At 53.0% G+C, this 17,623-nt stretch overlaps 10 protein-coding genes across 10 annotated transcripts; 3 read left to right on the top strand and 7 right to left on the bottom strand.

Annotated features, from left to right (window-relative positions):
• Positions 1-780: 780 nt before the first annotated feature.
• J4E92_001053 (uncharacterized protein) lies at positions 781-2,359 on the bottom strand (the record flags this gene model as incomplete). Its single annotated transcript, XM_051492467.1, has 4 exons — positions 781-1,339; positions 1,639-2,134; positions 2,181-2,256; positions 2,309-2,359. The coding sequence occupies 4 exons, from the start codon at positions 2,357-2,359 to the stop codon at positions 781-783; spliced, it is 1,182 nt and encodes a 393-aa protein (XP_051357979.1).
• Positions 2,360-2,576: 217 nt separating this feature from the next.
• J4E92_001052 (uncharacterized protein) lies at positions 2,577-3,391 on the top strand (the record flags this gene model as incomplete). Its single annotated transcript, XM_051492466.1, has 3 exons — positions 2,577-2,705; positions 2,852-3,187; positions 3,239-3,391. The coding sequence occupies 3 exons, from the start codon at positions 2,577-2,579 to the stop codon at positions 3,389-3,391; spliced, it is 618 nt and encodes a 205-aa protein (XP_051357978.1).
• Positions 3,392-3,855: 464 nt separating this feature from the next.
• On the bottom strand, positions 3,856-4,483 carry J4E92_001051 (uncharacterized protein; the record flags this gene model as incomplete). The annotated part of the gene is made up of 2 exons (XM_051492465.1): positions 3,856-4,389; positions 4,445-4,483. The coding sequence occupies 2 exons, from the start codon at positions 4,481-4,483 to the stop codon at positions 3,856-3,858; spliced, it is 573 nt and encodes a 190-aa protein (XP_051357977.1).
• Positions 4,484-5,480: 997 nt separating this feature from the next.
• J4E92_001050 (uncharacterized protein) lies at positions 5,481-6,581 on the bottom strand (the record flags this gene model as incomplete). The annotated part of the gene is made up of 2 exons (XM_051492464.1): positions 5,481-5,924; positions 6,129-6,581. The coding sequence occupies 2 exons, from the start codon at positions 6,579-6,581 to the stop codon at positions 5,481-5,483; spliced, it is 897 nt and encodes a 298-aa protein (XP_051357976.1).
• Positions 6,582-7,197: 616 nt separating this feature from the next.
• Positions 7,198-8,550, bottom strand: J4E92_001049 (uncharacterized protein; the record flags this gene model as incomplete). Its single annotated transcript, XM_051492463.1, has 2 exons — positions 7,198-7,949; positions 8,007-8,550. 2 exons carry the CDS (start codon positions 8,548-8,550, stop codon positions 7,198-7,200), a joined length of 1,296 nt encoding a protein of 431 aa, XP_051357975.1.
• A 1,523-nt stretch (positions 8,551-10,073) lies between these two features.
• On the top strand, positions 10,074-11,184 carry J4E92_001048 (uncharacterized protein; the record flags this gene model as incomplete). The annotated part of the gene is made up of 3 exons (XM_051492462.1): positions 10,074-10,228; positions 10,286-10,909; positions 10,962-11,184. 3 exons carry the CDS (start codon positions 10,074-10,076, stop codon positions 11,182-11,184), a joined length of 1,002 nt encoding a protein of 333 aa, XP_051357974.1.
• Positions 11,185-11,574: 390 nt separating this feature from the next.
• Positions 11,575-12,587, bottom strand: J4E92_001047 (uncharacterized protein; the record flags this gene model as incomplete). Its single annotated transcript, XM_051492461.1, has 4 exons — positions 11,575-11,618; positions 11,679-12,228; positions 12,296-12,454; positions 12,522-12,587. The coding sequence occupies 4 exons, from the start codon at positions 12,585-12,587 to the stop codon at positions 11,575-11,577; spliced, it is 819 nt and encodes a 272-aa protein (XP_051357973.1).
• A 435-nt stretch (positions 12,588-13,022) lies between these two features.
• Positions 13,023-15,147, bottom strand: J4E92_001046 (uncharacterized protein; the record flags this gene model as incomplete). The annotated part of the gene is made up of 2 exons (XM_051492460.1): positions 13,023-14,641; positions 14,691-15,147. The coding sequence occupies 2 exons, from the start codon at positions 15,145-15,147 to the stop codon at positions 13,023-13,025; spliced, it is 2,076 nt and encodes a 691-aa protein (XP_051357972.1).
• Positions 15,148-15,606: 459 nt separating this feature from the next.
• On the top strand, positions 15,607-16,235 carry J4E92_001045 (uncharacterized protein; the record flags this gene model as incomplete). Its single annotated transcript, XM_051492459.1, has 3 exons — positions 15,607-15,925; positions 15,977-16,077; positions 16,131-16,235. The coding sequence occupies 3 exons, from the start codon at positions 15,607-15,609 to the stop codon at positions 16,233-16,235; spliced, it is 525 nt and encodes a 174-aa protein (XP_051357971.1).
• Positions 16,236-16,657: 422 nt separating this feature from the next.
• Positions 16,658-17,504, bottom strand: RAB6B (Ras- protein Rab-6B; the record flags this gene model as incomplete). Its single annotated transcript, XM_051492458.1, has 5 exons — positions 16,658-16,716; positions 16,772-17,174; positions 17,239-17,327; positions 17,387-17,412; positions 17,464-17,504. 5 exons carry the CDS (start codon positions 17,502-17,504, stop codon positions 16,658-16,660), a joined length of 618 nt encoding a protein of 205 aa, XP_051357970.1.
• Positions 17,505-17,623: the final 119 nt, after the last annotated feature.

Raw genomic sequence — 17,623 nt, 5'->3', positions numbered from 1 at the left:
CGCCGGGTACAGGACTAGAGGCGGTGGGTGCGGAATCAGGTTATATGCAGAGCCATCCTACTTCCCCGGTGTCAATGTCTTCAACATCCCCAACTCTGAGTCAGCCTTCACCCACTTTCTCCACCACCGGCACCCTAATCGATGCACCTATCTCCGCCTATACGCCCTCATCCTCTACGTTCTTCACGCCTGCCGACCCAGAAGTTGACGATAGGTCAGTACCCTGTCACCACTGCGTCTCGTCCCTCTCTTTCCACGGTCCGATGGCTAACATCTCAACAGTGACGTAGACCCCAACTTCTGCGCTTACCACTTTCCTCGCTACCTCCCTGGACTGAGAGTACCTTGCAAGGGGTGCTATGCGCAACCGCAGTATGCGGATCAACGCGATGCGTGGATGAAGCATTATCGCGAACAACATCCAGCAGACAAAGTTGAGGATATTGAGCACTTAAGTGGAGTAGCTGCAATTATGGACAGATTTGGCTGATAACCATTTTGCCATTGGAAGTGAGACGAATGATAGTCAATAATGGGTATGAATCTGTGGAAAGGCTAAAGCCATTGACTGACTCTGCTCACTTTGGAGATGCTCCTAGATGGGAAGCGAACCTCCAAGAAGAGGATTTGAAAAGTACTGATGAGAGCGAGAACAATTCGATTATCCTACCCTTGCCATGCAGTGCTCGTGCCATTGGTCATTGTCGTCTATATGTGCATCATTCGTGTGTCGTCATTCAATGCCAAAGCATGTCCAAATCGCTACAGCCGCTTGGCAGTCTAGCTGGTGTCCATGTCATCGCCGCCCTTCTTCTCCTTTTCTACTGTCTTCTTGACACCTTCCAGAAAAGCCTTGACTGCATCTCCGCCACCAAGTGGCATGCCTCCACCTCTCATATAGCCTCCGTTTTCGACATCAATGTTCAGTGCCTGGCTGACAGTCGGTAGAGCACCGGTCCTCAGCGCCTCGTTCAGACTGCCTAGTGCTCCCCTCAGCTGGGGTGCCCGCAGGATCCTGCTCAGAACCTCAATTTTCTCGTCCCGACCTAATGTCTGTATGGCCATCTGCGCAGTCTCGGAGTTGGGGTCGATCTGATCGATGTCTTCGACTTCGGCTTCTAGGAGGAAAGGAATTGTCGGTAGTTGCGCACACAGTGCGTCGATGGTCTCGTCGGAAGCGTTCTCAACGGTTGAGAGAGTATGCGTAGGCCAGAGGAACTCGGTAAGGCTAGCGAACGGTTCTGATCCTCTTTGTTGTTGTGAGCTGCCGCCTGCATTGCCGCCTTTGAGCGAGTTCATGAAGTCTTGCACAATGGCAGAGACATCACCTGATCCGGCTCTGTCGACGCGTTAGCGAGATGTTCAAGAGGATAGGCAAAAGCAAAAACGCGAAACGAGCGCCGCGGCGTGGCCAGTGGAAGACGTAGCATGATGCTTATTTTCTATTGTTGTACATGAGCAGCCAGTGCCAATCGCCATGTTTGGATGGTCTTATGCCTCTCCCAAAACGCCGTACCGTGACAGGATATCTTTATAGTTTTGTATAGAGCCGTTGGTAATTTGCACAGCAGCTCGATTCTGTCCGGAAAGGTAGACTGCGCCACGACGCCGAATGCGATACAAATAGATGGAACCTACGCTCGACCACCATCGGCGCCCCCTTCTCGGGACTCTTCGCCTTCATCTCGGATATCACCGCCTGTGGCACCAGCACCTGCGCCTCCGGTGCTACCGTGGCGGTTTCGGCTAGATGGCTCTGCGTCTTCCATGGTCTCATCCTCGTCATTGTTGGATGAGCTCGAGATACCTGCAAGTTCAGCCTGTACATCAATCTCCTCGCCCGTCAGCAGCAAGTCAATGACTTGTCCGATCTTGAGGTCGCGCTCGCTGAACCAGCTCGCGCCGCGCGGGTGCTGCGATTTTGATTGCAACCAGAAGAGATAGCGTTGTGAGCTCGAGCTGAACTTGAGGACGAAGATGCGGCCGTCGGTGGGCGACTTGATGTTCTCGGGGTCATCGATGGAGTCCTTGCCGGTGTAGGGTTGGAAGGAGCCGTCACCGGGGATCATGATGAGGTCGAGGTCCGACTGGTCGAGCGAGCGGTCGCGTGGTCGCCAGCAAAAGTGCACGAATTCTGGATATGTAAGTTGACGAAGCGGCTGAGTAGGTTGCAAACAAACCATCTTCTCCTTGGTATAGGTAGACATAGCCTGGTGTCGGTACTGGCTTGACTGTCTGCTGGTTGCCTTCTCCGCGCTGTGGCTACTGTTAGTGTACGATCTGGAGTGTCAGTTCCCGCGACGCTTACAGTCAGCTCACACTGGCCGGCCTTGAAGGTGATGAGCGGTTGGATAGACATGTCTGCGGTGTGTGTTGGTGTTGGGGCAGTGATGTTCAGCGGCGGTACCGCGAGCATCGCCGCAAGCTGCAAGCTCCACGCGGGTTACGTAACCAACGGAACAACTCTCGGCCCGGTCGCGCGTATCGATTGGACAGCTTGGCACACACTCGAATTCACGAAAATCGATTCCATCGCCAACACCACCGACCAGCACTAACGACCACAGCGAAACGAAATGGCGGCCAAACAAGAGGACACGAAGCCCACCACCCAGAAGTTCTCCAAGGGGGAGAGGTCGATACCGCACCACTCGCAGAAGGCCAGCAAGTACTACCCTGCTGAGGACGTTGCTGTCCCCAAGAAGGTACGTTCGCGATAGACGATGGTTTGCACGGAAGAGAAGGACTGCAGGGGTGCTGGGTGCATTCACTGCGACAGCATACGGCGGGTGTTTGGGTGCAAGGACAAGAATCAAGACATCAATTGGAGCTCCGCTAACTGCGACTCAAGGCCCGCAAGTCTGTCCGCCCTGCGAAGGTCCGCCAGTCTCTCCAGCCCGGTACCGTCGTCATCCTCCTTGCTGGTCGCTTCCGCGGCAAGCGCGTCGTCGTCCTCAAGCACCTTTCCCAGGGTGTCCTCCTTGTTACCGGTCCCTTCAAAGTCAACGGTGTTCCCCTTCGCCGCGTAAACGCCCGATATGTCATCGCTACCTCTACCAGCGTCGACCTGAGCGGCGTAGACGAGAAGGTTGTGGAGAAGTGCAGCCAGGACGGCTACTTCACCAAGGACAAGGCCGCCCACAAGCCGGGTGAGGATGCTTTCTTCAAGCAGGGCGAGAAGCCCGAGGTACGTACACACAATGGAAGTACAATGCGACAATACTGACAAAAGCCACAGAAGAAGGAGACCTCCAAGGACCGCGTCGAGGACCAGAAGGCCGTCGACAAGGCTCTCCTGGCCACCATCAAGAAGGAGGCTCACCTCGCCGACTACCTCGGTGCCAGCTTCAGCCTCCGTAGCTCCGACAGGCCTCACCAGATGGTCTTCTAAGCGACGGATAACGATCGGGCATTCGGCGTTCAGTGCATGGGATGAAAGACGACTTCGGCATACTGCGGCTGTACTAGCGAGAAACAAGACTCGCAGCGGCACGGCAGCCAATTTTTTTCATGGAGGATTCCGACAAGGCATTTACCATAAGACTTTATATGAAGCGAGCGAATCTGAGACGGTCCAAAAGTGAACATTTGGTCTCCGCTTGCGTGATGTCATAGTTGGGCGTTCAATTGGCGCAGTACATACTGGGTGGTAATCGAGTACTGATGCAAGGAATAGAGATACAGACGTTACATTCTTCGACCGATACTGCGCCAACTGCCCACGAACTCCCAGCGACCAGACGTAAGGGTATCAGAAGCGACCGCTAACCAAGGACACTACCACCGAACCGATTGCACCAATGCCGCACGTATACAGACCTCGTTACATGACCCTAGGCTCGCCGCTTGACCTACTTACTTCTTTCCCCTTCCTTTCCTAGCCCTGCCAAACTTCCCCGCCAGTCCGTTCGCCGCTTCCCCCGCGCCATCTATAGCTTTCCCCGCCTTCTCCTCGACGTTGTGCTTCTCCATCTCCGCCTTCAGGTCCTCAACGACATCCTTGCCAATTGTCGTCCCGTGGCACCAGTCCAAAACACCCATGCATCCGTAATTTCCCTCTCCTTCACTCATCATATGCGCATCGGCGCGTCGTGCCATGCCTCGCAGCATGATGGTTGAGGGTAGGACATTGTACCCAGAGTACACGAAGGTCTCTTCTAGACTGAAGATAGCGATCAGGATCAAGTAAGTGAGGATATGCATCCGCAGAGCAATTGCTGGAAGGTATAGAGGTAGGAAGCGGTGCAGGAGGTGGCAGATGGGGTGGTCGTAGTTTGCGGCAAAGGAGTAAGGGATCTTGATGCTGTGGTGCCAGCTCTGATGCAAGTCGGAGAGTGCACCGCCGGTCGGAGAGTGCAGCAGATGCGTGTGTATATAATATTGCAGAACCTACGACATGTCTGTTAGTACATCTTTGTTAGGCAACGCAATCATGGTATCTTACGTTACGAGATAACAGTCCGATAATGCCATGTTTGACCATCGTCCATGGGTTTGGCAGGTGATTCAATCCCCATCGACTGCCTTTGATGAGTAGCAGACTCCTCACCTGCAGTACGTCTGTGATCAAGAACTCAATACCCGCTTGCAACGCCACACTGAGCAGCACATTTGCACAGCTCCACGCAATCACCCTTCTCACTGCGCGTGCGCCACCCTTTTGATTGTTTGGAATACCCCATTGTCCCTGAGACTTGAACTCGATTGCTAGACTTGGTAACCCAATATCGAATAGCAAGAAGATCAGGCTGGGTATGATGTAGAGAGATAGCCGAATTACTAGGGGCGCAACTAGCTCAAGTTGAAGAGGAGAATATGATGCGGCGATTGTCGTCCATGCGACCGAGAGGAAGATGAGGTTTAGGCCTGTCGACCAGGAGGATAGCATAGGAATGGCTAAGAACGAGCCCAGCGGTAGGGCTATAGGCGCAAGGATGGAGGAAAGTAATGCGCCCATGCCGAAAAGAGCCTGAAATAGGTCTGGAGTATACTCTAGTGATGGAAGAGTAGTAAAATGAGTATATGCGCATCGATCATGTGAGGTGGGGGTTCTGCGCGCGGTAGATGTTTGTGGGCTTGCGCTTGATTGCGATGTGAGCGATGACGTAGCGGCGGTGCGCGAACTTGGTTCACGCTGCGTCCGCGACGTAAGCGGGGCGCCCTTGTCTCTCAAGAGCCCATGTGAATGGACCCTGGACACGTCTCATCTTCCCTCCATCAAAGAGCACCGGTAAGAATTTACGCACGAAAGCGATGTATTCCTCAAAGCAAACCTGACCGTGACGCTACGCTCGTGCGATCGGATCGCCCAGATTTACCCTTTGATTATTATTGCACAGCGCTGCCTCCCGCATCAACTTTTCGCCCTCCGCCGCTGCTGCAATCGAAACATTATCCACACCTCCTCCATCGCTAGCACGTTGCGCGACATCTCCATCCACGACTCCTATCCTCTCAGTTTCACTTCTGACCCTCGACCTTCACGCTCTGCGTTCATCCTGCTCCTGCAATCCAAAGTGGCTCCTGATCTCCTCATATTTGATCCTGTACGACTCGGCTTCTTCATATCGTTTCCTCCAGAGCTGTGCCTCTTCCTGAGCTGTCCGCGCTGCTATCTCAGCATCCCGAGCGAGACCCTCCGCAATCATTAGCCGGATGTTGAGATCGAAAAGCTTGTTTCGCAGCCCGGAGCCCTCTCGCTCATCAGCATCGTTGGATCCATCGAGTACCACGATCTGGTCCCCACTAGGACTGGCTGATTGTGAATGTCCAGATCGGGCCCGCAGCTCAAGTGGGGAGGGTAGTGTCCGGGGCGTTTTGGGATCCTCAATTGGCGGCGGACTGGGTGACGGGCTGCTGAATACAGTGTACGATCGGTCTGGAAATGGGTCGTCGGCGATCTGCTCAAAGAGATAGGGAGTCCTCTGGGAACAAAGCGCTAAGCTCAAGTGTCAGTTACTCAGACTTCGTCAACGGCTGATCTTAGACATACGCTGGTGATTTGCTGAAGCTACCGGAGCACGACTAGCTTGTTGTGGATAGAGCGTACCATGTGAGTTCGGAACCGGTGCTGATCTGTCCGCGACTGTGTTTGCAATAGCCTGACATGCGTAAGGAAACCTGGATACGAATCTGTTGAAGACGTCCGATTCGTCGATTACGCCTTTACTCCAACCTTTGGCAAGGAAGTAGTAGCGTAACACGGCATTGAAACACGCAATTTCCGTCTCGGTTTGGTTTGGAGGGACGAAATTGAACGGAAATTTAAACTTCGAAGACGAGGTGTCCTTCTCGGGAGAAGCTAGTGAGCGGACCTGAGGCTCTCCCTTCCGATTCTTGCCAATATATCCGAGCTGTATACGGCTGCCTGCAAGCCACGCGAGGATGTCCGCCGGCTTTCCTGTCTTAGTGTGGGTGCTGCCTATCACGAGGCTCTTGAAGCTGTTGTCGTGGTTGTACCCGCGGACGATGTTGAACTGTACATGGAATGCTCCCGCGTCAGGTAGGTGCTTGAATTGGTCGCGGAAGTCTCGGATTGCCCATGCCTGTACGTTCTCGAGGGTGAGTCCGGTGGGTGCCATGGTGTGGTTATGTGCAATTTGAACGAGTGGGCATGTTCCTACTATAGTTCTTACAGGGCGAAACGAAGCTGTAGAAATTTGCGCCTAAATTGGGCTCATCTTCATCGTGATATGACAACTGAAGATGCCGAAAGAGGTTAGTGACCTCACCGAGGCGCGCCGATGAAAGCGATTGAGGGAGGAGCGATGAGAGGGAAGTAGTGGACGACCCCACTTCATACAACTACGCGAACAGTGAGAGATGATACTTCACTCTAGCATCAGAACTGAAGATTGTGGCAGAATTCTGATTTACTTGTTGTGGAAACATGAGCGTGTTTTGCAGCCCTATCGGTAGGTGGTCTTTAGAACCCTCGAGCTTTGGTTCTTGGGCCAGTCGATTGCCTACTGTGCGATCCAACAACGCTTTCTTCTACATTCCGTGCATCTATTCCTTGCCATTGCGATAATATCCCCTTCTTGTCGCACTTTCCACGTCGCGATGGCACCTTCCAAACATTGAGTAAGCCAGACCGCTATCCTTGCACAGAAGAAGACGTCATCTGCAGCAAGCATTACTCCGACTTTCTGTGCCACCCTCAAAACACAAAGCTGTGGCATATGGCAATCGCCAGGCTCAATGAGCCGAGTCCATAGCGATGCGGCGTTTCTCAAACTCTTCTTGCTTGACCAAAGTCTCTTGCTTTCTCATCTGTGTCTCCAGCTCTTCGACCTTCTCCTCTAGCTTCTTGATGTGAGCCACAGCTGACTCATTCGCGACCCTATGCAGAACTGTGGCGTTTTTTGACTTCATAGCAAACTCGATCATGGTATGCAACTTGCCTCCCAGGCCGCTGTTCTCTTTCTTAAGCTCTTCGTGCTCAGTTGTCAGCCTTTCAACCTTACCTTCGAGTAGAGTAAGGTCGTTGAACAGAACTAACACTGCTTCGAGAGCCGTGTTGGTGCGATCTACCTGGACTGCCTTGAAGAAGAAACATTCATTCCAAAGAGTCTGGTGCCGCTGTTCCATGTCATCCCGCTCCCGAGTAATGGCATCAAGCCGGTCACTCATGACCTTCTCTCTATTCTCTGAAGCAGTCAAGCGTACCTCTAGGGTAGCGAATTTGTCCTCAAGACGCATTGTCTTCTTTTGTCTTACACGCAACTTCTTGATCTCGCGTTGTAGATTGGCGATGTTGGTATCATCGTTGAGGGCGCTGCGCTGCTGGTTCTCGTTCAAGGCACGGCTTGTTGTGTTGTTGTCGTTTGTGTTCCCTTCCTCGCCGGATTGCTCGTGAGCGCCGTTGGAATCTTGAGACATGTCAGAGGACTCAGGAAGTCCAGTGATACGTTGTTCGACAGAGCCCGAAGCTTCTTCTGGGGTATTGCCTATTTACGGTCAATGGTTGTGCCATCGGGAAGAAGAAAAGTTCATTTCTGACTTACGCTCTTCCAACATCTTCTGATGTTGGCGATGACATGCGCGTGCGAAGTTCCATTTGAACATCTGATCATCACATTCTAGAGCCTTTACCACCCCTTTCGCCGCAAGGTAGTATCTGATGGTCGCCTCTATCTCAAGCGCGATCTCGACAGGGGTGGGGCATTGACGGTTACCCAGCGAACACGAAGCGAACGCGTCCAAGAACGTCGGCCCATAATCTTTGAGCCATTTGAGCAAGTCGAACTTGCCGCCAATTTGCTCACCACGGATCGGACAGGCCATCAGCGAAGACTCTTGAATGAATGCAAGCACAGTGATCTCTCCAGTGCCAGGACAGAGCCGCTCGGCGGCCGTGCACGATGGGTCGAAGCTCGTGAATGCGATAGCTTTCAAGATTGTGGATGTCTCAGCAATCTCCAGAAAATAGGTCTCAAGATCGTCCGGGTCAGGCAGTGTCTCGAATTCGACAGGGCAGATGGTCCTCGCCCATTCACGAACCGCCAGAGCATCCTTGAGCTGACACTGAGGCGTTTCAGGAACCAGCATGATAGCACCGGGTAGCGAACGTCGGGTATTCGGTGTAAGAAGGCGATGTTGGACGGCGATGAATATCGTTCAATGTAGTGTCAAGGGCGAGGAGACTGTGTGAGACTAGTAGAATGTGTGGCCGTTTGCACTGCGCGCTCGGTCACCGCTTTTCAACCATTCCGCGCGAGCGCAATGCTGCTTTAGGAAGGGGCGTGTAGAGCAACTAGTCCAAATCTCCATGCCGTATATGCATAATTCGTGATTCCCGTCTTCTTTCTACGTCTTCACTGAGCTCTAATGGGAGGGCATCTTGATAACAGCCTTCGATGTACTGCCACGCTCAGCCACTGCTAGGTCATACTAGTTGGATATCAGTGAAAGCACTTGAATGCTGATAATGCCAGGCATATTGGGGTTCCATACGGGGGCTTAGGTCACGTATGCGGTAACGTCCAGTAAAGATATTGCCGCTGCTCCTACGGAGCAGCCTGAGAACCTCCCGGCTCCTGTTTCGTCTGCCAGTTCCGAGTCGTCTGAGACTACGTCGGCGCCTCCGTGGAACAATTCGTCGTCATCGAGAAGGGCGCGTAGAATGCTCCAGGCTGTCCTTTCGGTAGTATATTGATATGGAAGTCGGGACAGTAGCGAGCTTACGGTATGCCTAGATTCTGTTGCTGATCTCACATGTTCTTGCGTAGGTCTCTGCCATTTTGACCTGAAGGGTGGACTACGAGTGAGGCGGCTCAATCAATAGAGAGATAGACATCCCCAGGTAGTCATAGACTTGGGAAGTAGACTCGCGTGTTTTGGCTTCCGAAGGGGAGAGCGAGAGAGAGAGAGCAAGAGACTGCTATTGCCGGTAAAAGTGACATCGTAGTCTACCTAGGTGATAGTTTACAGACGCGATACTAATCAGGCTATGCTTCGCTCTGCCAGAGCCTATCCTAATTCAAGAGGAGTATTCTCTACCTGGGCGTACCTCGTGGGGAGGATGCAAGGTGCAAAAATATGCACATGATCAAAGTGAGGAAAGAGAAAGAACACCATAGATGCTTGAGAGATGGCGCGCAGCCCAGCAGGCTGATTAACGGCGGGCGATGCCCGCCTGGCTAACTTGTAGCATCTATGAACACGTCGCTTTGTAATGAACACGCCCTACCGGGTTAACACAATGCTGGCGCGCCCTACAAAGTACATTTTAATAGGGGCCGATGCAGTAATTCATTACAAACGGGAAGCGACTGCGACTGCCGCGTCCGAAAGGAAGTCGCGAACTGAGACGATAATGACGTGTGCGGGGAGCGGGGCTGTCAGCTCGCAGATCACTCGGAATTAACGCCGTATCCGCGGGTATTTATCATCAACGGGCATGCCTCTCTTGAAATAGCTTGCTTGAATTGAGCCGACCCTCAGCCCATCTTTTGTGATTCATGACGCTGGCATCACTCACTTTGCGCTCGACGAATCTACTCTCCAGATCGACAACACGACTTGCAGCCATCAATTCACACATTGCTCCGAGAGCATCCACCATTAGAACCATGTCTTCACTCCCAAAGACCATGAAGGCCGTGTACATCGAGAAGACCGGTGGAACAGAAGTCCTGCAGTACAAGACTGATGTACCGGTTCCAGAGCCCAAGGAAGGCGAGGTCCTGGTCAAGAACGAGTTCATCGGCATCAACTACATCGACACGTGAGCACCCCTGTCCACCTGCTCAGAAACCAAGATTTCATGCTAATCTGTGGCCAGCTACTTCCGCTCTGGTGTATACAAGCCACCGCAATTCCCGTATGTTCTCGGTCGGGAAGGCGCTGGAACCGTCGCTTCCGTCGGACCCAACGCACCTTCCGATCTCAAACCTGGTGAACGTGTAGCATACATGGGGCAATCCGCGTACGCAGAGTATACTGCTGCACCAGCGAACTACACAATTCCGCTCCCTGATTCCATCTCCACCAAGACAGCCGCCGCTTCGCTTCTCCAGGCACTAACCGCCGTTACTCTAATCCGTGATGCTTACGAAGTCAAGGAAGGCGACTGGATTCTTGTCACCGCCGCAGCTGGCGGTGTAGGACTATGGCTTTGCCAGTTGCTGAAGGCTGTCGGCGCAAGAGTCATTGCTACAGCTAGCACAGAAGAGAAGAGGAATCTGGCAAAGCAGAACGGCGCAGAGGTGCTGCTGGAATACCACGAGGACAACCGAGACGTTTTCGTGAAGAAAGTCCTAGAGACTACTGGAGGCGAGGGTGTACATGCAGTCTTCGACTCTGTGGGCAAGTCCACCTTTGACAGCTCGTTGTCTGTCGTGAGGAGGAAGGGTACGATGTGCTCGTTTGGAAACGCATCGGGACCAGTTGAGGGTTTCGCTCTTGCGTGAGTCTTTCTTGTACTATTCATGAGAGAAAGTAGCTGACACATCGTCTAGTCGCTTGTCAGCAAAGAACGTCAAGCTCGTCCGCCCTACGCTATTCAACTACATCGCCACTCGCGAAGAACTGCAGACGGCGGCAAAGGAACTGTGGAACTTCATCGAGAAGGACGGACTGAATGTCAAGATTCACGACGTGTATCCATTGAGCGAGATTGTGCGTGCGACTCAGGACATCGAGAGCAGGAAGACCACTGGAAAACTGGTGTTGACACCGTAATTGGCGGGCTCGTGAGAAAGTATCACGAAATGGCTGTATGGAGGGCGTGTGAGAATACTATCAGCTCGCGCTTCCAGGAATCAAACATTTTTCACATCGAATACAAAGATTGGAAGCCTTTCCCCCTGAAACTCAGTTGACGCCATCGTTGTGCACCGTATTCCGCCCGACGCCAAATTCCATGCAATGCATGCTGCAGAAGTCCACTAAACTCCTCATGAAGATAAAGAAAACCCTCAGTCCATATTACCGACCATCTCCTCAAGCTCTACGCGCTGTGAGTGAGCCATTCCCGAGTCCCTGCTCATAAGTACGCTAGCGATTTCGTTGGCATGGCAAGTACATTGCGCGCAACCATCGACACAGCTCACATCAGCTGGCGTACGCAGCTCAGATGAAGTCATCGCTGCAACCAAGGGAGTCAGCTGGCTCCGCTAGTGAATGTTCAGTATGCTGATGGAGATGTTGGGGAGTTGGAGAGTAGGATGACTTACGGTCGTGAACGGCGTAGCTGTCGTGGTGGACATCCTGAGCATCTTCCTGGTGGCCAAGCGATTCCTGGGCGTCGACGAAAGAGTCCTCGCCGTCGTCGGTGGTCTCTTCCTTCTTGACGATATCCTTGGGCTTAGGCTTGGGGATGACCTTGATCTTGTTCTTGCCGACCTTCGCGCGCTTGGGCTTGGTATCTAGGAGCTCATCGTCCTCATCTTCGCCCTCGTTGTCTTGCTCAGGCTTGATCTCGGCTTCCTCATCAGTGGCGGCGATTTTCTTCTTCGGCGATGCACGCTTGCGCTTACTGGCCGGGGTAGTTTGAACGTCGTCCTGATCGTCGCCAGAGGAAGTGGTGGCCTTGCGGGGCTTCTTGACAGTGGACTTCGGAGTACCTTTGGCCTTGGTGGGGGTGTTCTTGACGGGCGAGCGAGGAGTGCCTGCATCGGGAGCGGTGTCGTTGTCCTCGAATACCTTCTTCATGCGAGAATAGCGCTTGGACGCCGCTCCAGAAGTAGTATTGGCCTTGGCTGCGATTTCACTCCAGTTTGGGGGCTAAGACATTATTGTTAGTGGCTGCTGGTTTCTCGAACTATGTGGCTGGACGTGAATTGGTGCTCACCTGAGTTCGCTTATGGTGCTTGACACAAAGCCAGAGGAACTGGTACGTTGTACCTCCGGGAACCTCGTTCCTGTCCATGGACTGCTTAAGACGCGACCATCGCTTTGTCACGGCGCTTTTGTTGAGGTCGAGCGCGGCGGAGACGGCATCCCAATCAATCTACAATGAGTCAGTATACGGGACTTGGATTAAGATGCAAACCAAAAAGGGAGACGATGAGACTTACGACAGGGCTGCCATCGTTGGTTAGGACCAAGTATAGATAATTGATATTCTCTGCTTCGGTAGGCATCTTGGAGGTGGTAGTCGAACAGAATCTTGATGCGGGGAAACTGTTGGCAGATTTGGTATGAGTTGGAGTGTCGTTGTCCCAATCTCACGCGAAATTGTTGAATGTAGGAGTGAGAGAGGCAACTGACAATTGAAGTCAGCTATAGACCCACATTCCCTTGGTGAAGGCGAGATCTCACAAGGCAACGACAACAGGCGACACGCTAACACACTTAGCGCCGTTTTCCAAGCCAACGTAGAGAGATAAGTAGTGAGGAAGAGTCTGAGAGAGTCTTGGTAAGAGTGGTAGGCGGCTGTGGATGAGGTAGTAGCGGTGGGCGTTGACAAAGGAAAGCACATGCTGCTGCGACGATGGACGCCAAACGCCAACGGTCATGTTGAAAATGTTTGCTGTTTGCGAGGCGTGGTGTTCCATTGTTGAACGCAACCCCAATGCTTAAGACACTCCTAAACCTACAGGCTGGTCTTCTTCGCCGTCCTGTTCACTGATTCCATTCCCAACCAACTCAGTGAAATCCAGTCCAACCTCCCTCAGCATCTCAGCATGTTCATGTGCCAATCTCAAGCACTCGTTCCACACATTGCCGCCTTCATCCACGCTACTTAGCTGCCTTTTTAATAGTATGTTGAATTGGTCGATGTGCTCTTTTGACCACTTGACGCACGCGGACATGAGCTGTTGTGGGAAGCACTTCTGATACATGTCGACGGTGTTCTTGATGATGGTGAAATAGATGTAGGAGATCTGGAAGATATAGTCTGGGAGATTGCCTTCGAATATGCATTGCCTGAAAGGGTCAGTGGATGATTTGGACTTTGGTGGAGTGGAGACATACCGCGTGCGAGTTCTGATCAGGTTACCGCGCGCTTCCAGATAGGCTTCTCGTGCGCGGTCTTCGAAGCCTAGTTGGACTACCCAACTCACGTGTTGCCTGACAGAGGTGAACCAGTTGTTGTGCTCTACCATGTGCTTGACCAAAACATTCGCGAGCTTCGCAGCGCGCTCATTGACCTTATAGGTGACGATTGTCTTGGCCATCTCATTGCTTCTAATGTTCTTTGCAAGTGCCTTGAGCCGATCCACTTTCAGGACTGCCTCCTGGAAATGTTGAAGCGCGATCTCAATGTCTAAATCGTCTAGTTGACTTTCTACCCACCGGATATTGCGCTGTTGTCCGTCAATATCAACAAAAGTACTGACTTGTTCGTTGTTGATGCCGTCTGAGAGATTGTCTAACAACTCTGTCCTGTTCATGAAAGCCGGGTCGCGTGAAAGAAGGTGGCTATAGGAGTCTTGCGTTCGGTCTTTCTCCTGTACGTCCGCTTCTTGGCTCTTGCGCAGGTCATCCTTGGTCTTGCGAAAAGTAGCCACGAAAGCGGACTTGTCACCACTGTCTTCCTTCTTGGTGTCGTATGTGAAAGATTCGGAGCCAGCGCGTATGATGATGCGCTCTTCCGGCGTCCTAATCACCTGGGTATCTTGTAGGGGAAAACATCGCTGGGCAGTAAACTCCATATTCGCTCTGTTGCCGTCACGCTGTCCGGGAACATCGTTGCGTGCCTTTTTCTCTGATGCGATAAGGAGATGATCATTCAGTAGTAGTAGTCTCACTCTTCGTCTTGCCTTGAGCGTTGCAGAGTCCAGTTCGAACCATCTCGTTGACTTCCACACGATATATCGTCCGGGGATAGGTGGTAGATACTTTTGCGAGCCCTCAACGTCCCTGTAAAGCTGCTGTAGCTGGCCTGCGCGCAATTGATTGAGATCTCCGATCGAACTTCGGTTAGCTCTTCGCGAGCTCGCGGTGTCATTGGCGGCACCCGTAGCTGATGCTGTCTGCTCCAGGGTAGTTGTCAGGTCAGACATCAACTGACGAAGCGTCCGCATTTCGCCCTTGAGCTTCTCTGCTTCTTTACTGATCTTGATAAACTGTGTGCGGTTTTGGTATACGTTGTGCTGGAGGTCGAGCGATGTACGATGCTTTGTCTTGCGCAGCTCGTCCTGGTAGCGGCTGATGTCTGCTTCAGAGGCGTCTGCGAGGATAGTTGATACATCTGTGCGAGTCAGCATGTAGGCAACCAAATCACCATATGTTGGCCTTACATCGCTCTACTTCCAGGTTGGGATCCCGCAATGCGCGCGGGTCGACTTGCAGGACCCGTCCATTGGAGCTTCCGGGCGGCCGTCCCTCTCTCGTCTGGCTCTTCTCTCTGTACTGAACAGGCATTTGTGGCATCTGCGGCATAGGCTCGCCATTCCCGAAGTCGCTAGGCAGCGTCGTGATCTTCTGGGAGTACCTCCTCTTGACGAGATCCGCCGTTTTATCTGGCCGCTGCGGTCTTGGCTGTGATGGAGGGCCATCCTGTCTGGTCCTCGATCGGCTGGATTCGTTCGAAGGGCGCCCGGAGCTTGGGAGTGAAGCGGCGGCGGCAGCAGCGACGCCTGCGGGCATGGGCGCACTAATCTGTCGCGGCGCGCTGATGGTGGGCGGCGGCGCGTTCTTCTTGCTCTTGTCCCCCCGCTTCTTGCGGAGGGAGATGCCCTTCTGTTTCTCTGACATCTTGCCTGCAAGATCCACCGGATATTGTGGTGTAGGAGCGCAGCACTTTATACAAGGATGAAACGGAACAGGTGCCCTAGAGCCTACATCAGCATGAGAACGAAAGCTAGCCAACCCCAACGCAATGTAGGCTTCCAGGTCATTTACCTCTAACACTCGTCCAATTCCTGCGTCAAGTGGGCCGGGAGTGGAGTTGTGGTCAGTGGTAGCGAGGGCAGCTGCGCCATGAGTGCGCGTCCGTGGATGTTGACAGGTACTCGTAGAGCCCCGTCATGCGTGGAGCCGCGGTCTCGAGTGTGAGCTCGGGCCCACTTTGGTGAATCGTGCCTTCCCTGAACACTGAGAAAAAGTTAAACACCACACCACATCACCGCCATCACCTGCCGCCAATTCAAAGGGCTCCAGCTGCTCCTTCCCCGCCTGATTGCGCTTTTCACTCCCACGAATCGCACCACCATCATGTCCAACTCGTCGTTAAAACCATCGACCATTGCGGCCATTAGCGCCGGCACCATCGTCACAGGCCTTCTCGCATACGCCGCCTACTTCGACTACAAGCGACGAAATGACCCCGGCTTCCGCAAGCAGCTCAAGAAGGAGTCGAAGCGAACAGAGCGGGCGGCCAAGGAGGAGGCCGAGGCACAGGGCGCCGAGCAGAAGAAGGCGATCCGAGAGGCGGTAGAGCGGGCAAACGAGGAGGGCTTCCCCAAGGACCCCGAGGAGGTCGAGGCGTACTTTATGCAAGAGGTTGCGCAGGGAGAAGGAATGGTGCAGAAGGGTATGGTTATGTTTGGCCTCTTGGTGGGACGTGGTGCTAATTGTTTGCCAGGTGCGGACAACGTCGAGGCGGCGCTATGCTTCTACCGCGCATTGAAGGTCTACCCCAACCCGCGGGAATTGATCAACATCTACGACAAGACCGTTCCCAAGGTACGTTGCTGCTCTTCGCCATGAATTGGCGACGGCCCGCTAACACCCGACAGCCCGTCCTCGACATTCTCGCCGAGATGATCGCAGTTGACACGTCAATCCCCGTCGGCGGCAGCAAGACGCCGTCTGAGGCTGGCTCGGCAGGCGACCTCGAGTAAAACACTGCGACGATAGTACTTCGATAAATTCAGCAAGCATTCTTGGACCCCGCTCCACCTGATAACGGCCCCTGTAATATTCTTGTATATGGATCAGCATCGGCGCAGTCGGTCAATTCTACGGCCGGCGTTCTGGTTGAGCATGATTCATCTGGCTGGGGCGGCGTTGGGATAGATGCGGGCTTCCAATGCATACAATCCAAACAGCACTCGGCATCTCTCCATTGACGTCATGCAGTGGTACGCATGGGTACGCACTGGTATACTACAGATTACGTTTCCGACGTTAAGATGCATGCGGCCCATGCCCGAACGCCTTGCTGACAATGACTTTCTCAGACTTGCAAAACATCATCCCAAATAATTACAGTACGCCCTTAAGCGAATGAACCGAAGTTGATTACCAAACGGCTATGTCTTGTTTAACATGAGCACGAGTTTTCTTGCGGTGGCTGGCTGGGGTTGATGTTCACGTCGATCACTAGATCTTGGATTAGCATGGTGTTGACCGCAACAATGTGTGCATGGAGAATTACTCTGACTCTGCCCTTGTTGGCCTTCGCCCTCCATGCCCGGTAACGCCTGCGCAATTCTCTTGAACAGTGCCTTTACGTTGTGTCCGACCTTCGCGCTCGTCTCGATGAACATCAAGTTGTTCTTCTTGGCTTCCTCTTCACCCTGCGCCGTTGTAACCTCGCGCTTGTCGTTCAAGTCGGTCTTGTTGCCCACGAGCACAATAATGACATCGTTGCCGCGCTCGCCTCGGACATCGTCTACCCATTTTCTTGTGTTTTCAAACGTCTTCTTGTTTGTGATGTCGTATACAACCACGGCTACGCTAGAATCGCGGATGTAGGAGGGAATCAGGGAGCGGAATCGTTCCTGGCCGGCGGTATCCCAGAGCTGCAAGCGGACAGTCCGATCTTCGAGGTACATGGTCTGCGGCGAAGATTAGATGCTGCACTGGATTGCCATATCTATGGCGGCTTTGCAGCGAGCATACCTTGCTTAGAAAGTCGATGCCGATGGTGGCTTGGTAGGTGTTGTCGAACGAGTCGTACATGAAGCGGGTAATTAGAGACGTCTTTCCCACTGCGAAGGTAGATTAGCACGTGTGTCGCAAACCGCTATATCTGCGATAGTATGCATACCACTTTGTTCGCCCAGGAATACGAGCCTGCAGCCGGTTAGTATACGAAGTTGGTCTCCGCCGCGGAGGACAGCTCACTTGAACTTCTTGAGCGGGTTTGAGTAGCCCGACTGCGCCATTGTGACTGAAGGTTGTAGATTTTAAGAAAATCAAAAGTCTCGAAATGTGTTATCGCAGAGGATCAGAAGCAATATCCCGGCCGTGTGTCTTGGTGGGGTGTCGTGTCTGAATAGGAGTG

Source organism: Alternaria infectoria (assembly GCF_024043175.1).
Source record: "Alternaria infectoria strain BMP 0036 chromosome Unknown scaffold_1, whole genome shotgun sequence".
In the NCBI taxonomy this organism is placed as follows: Eukaryota; Fungi; Ascomycota; class Dothideomycetes; order Pleosporales; family Pleosporaceae; genus Alternaria; species Alternaria infectoria.
This window is presented reverse-complemented; position numbering and strand designations above follow the sequence as displayed.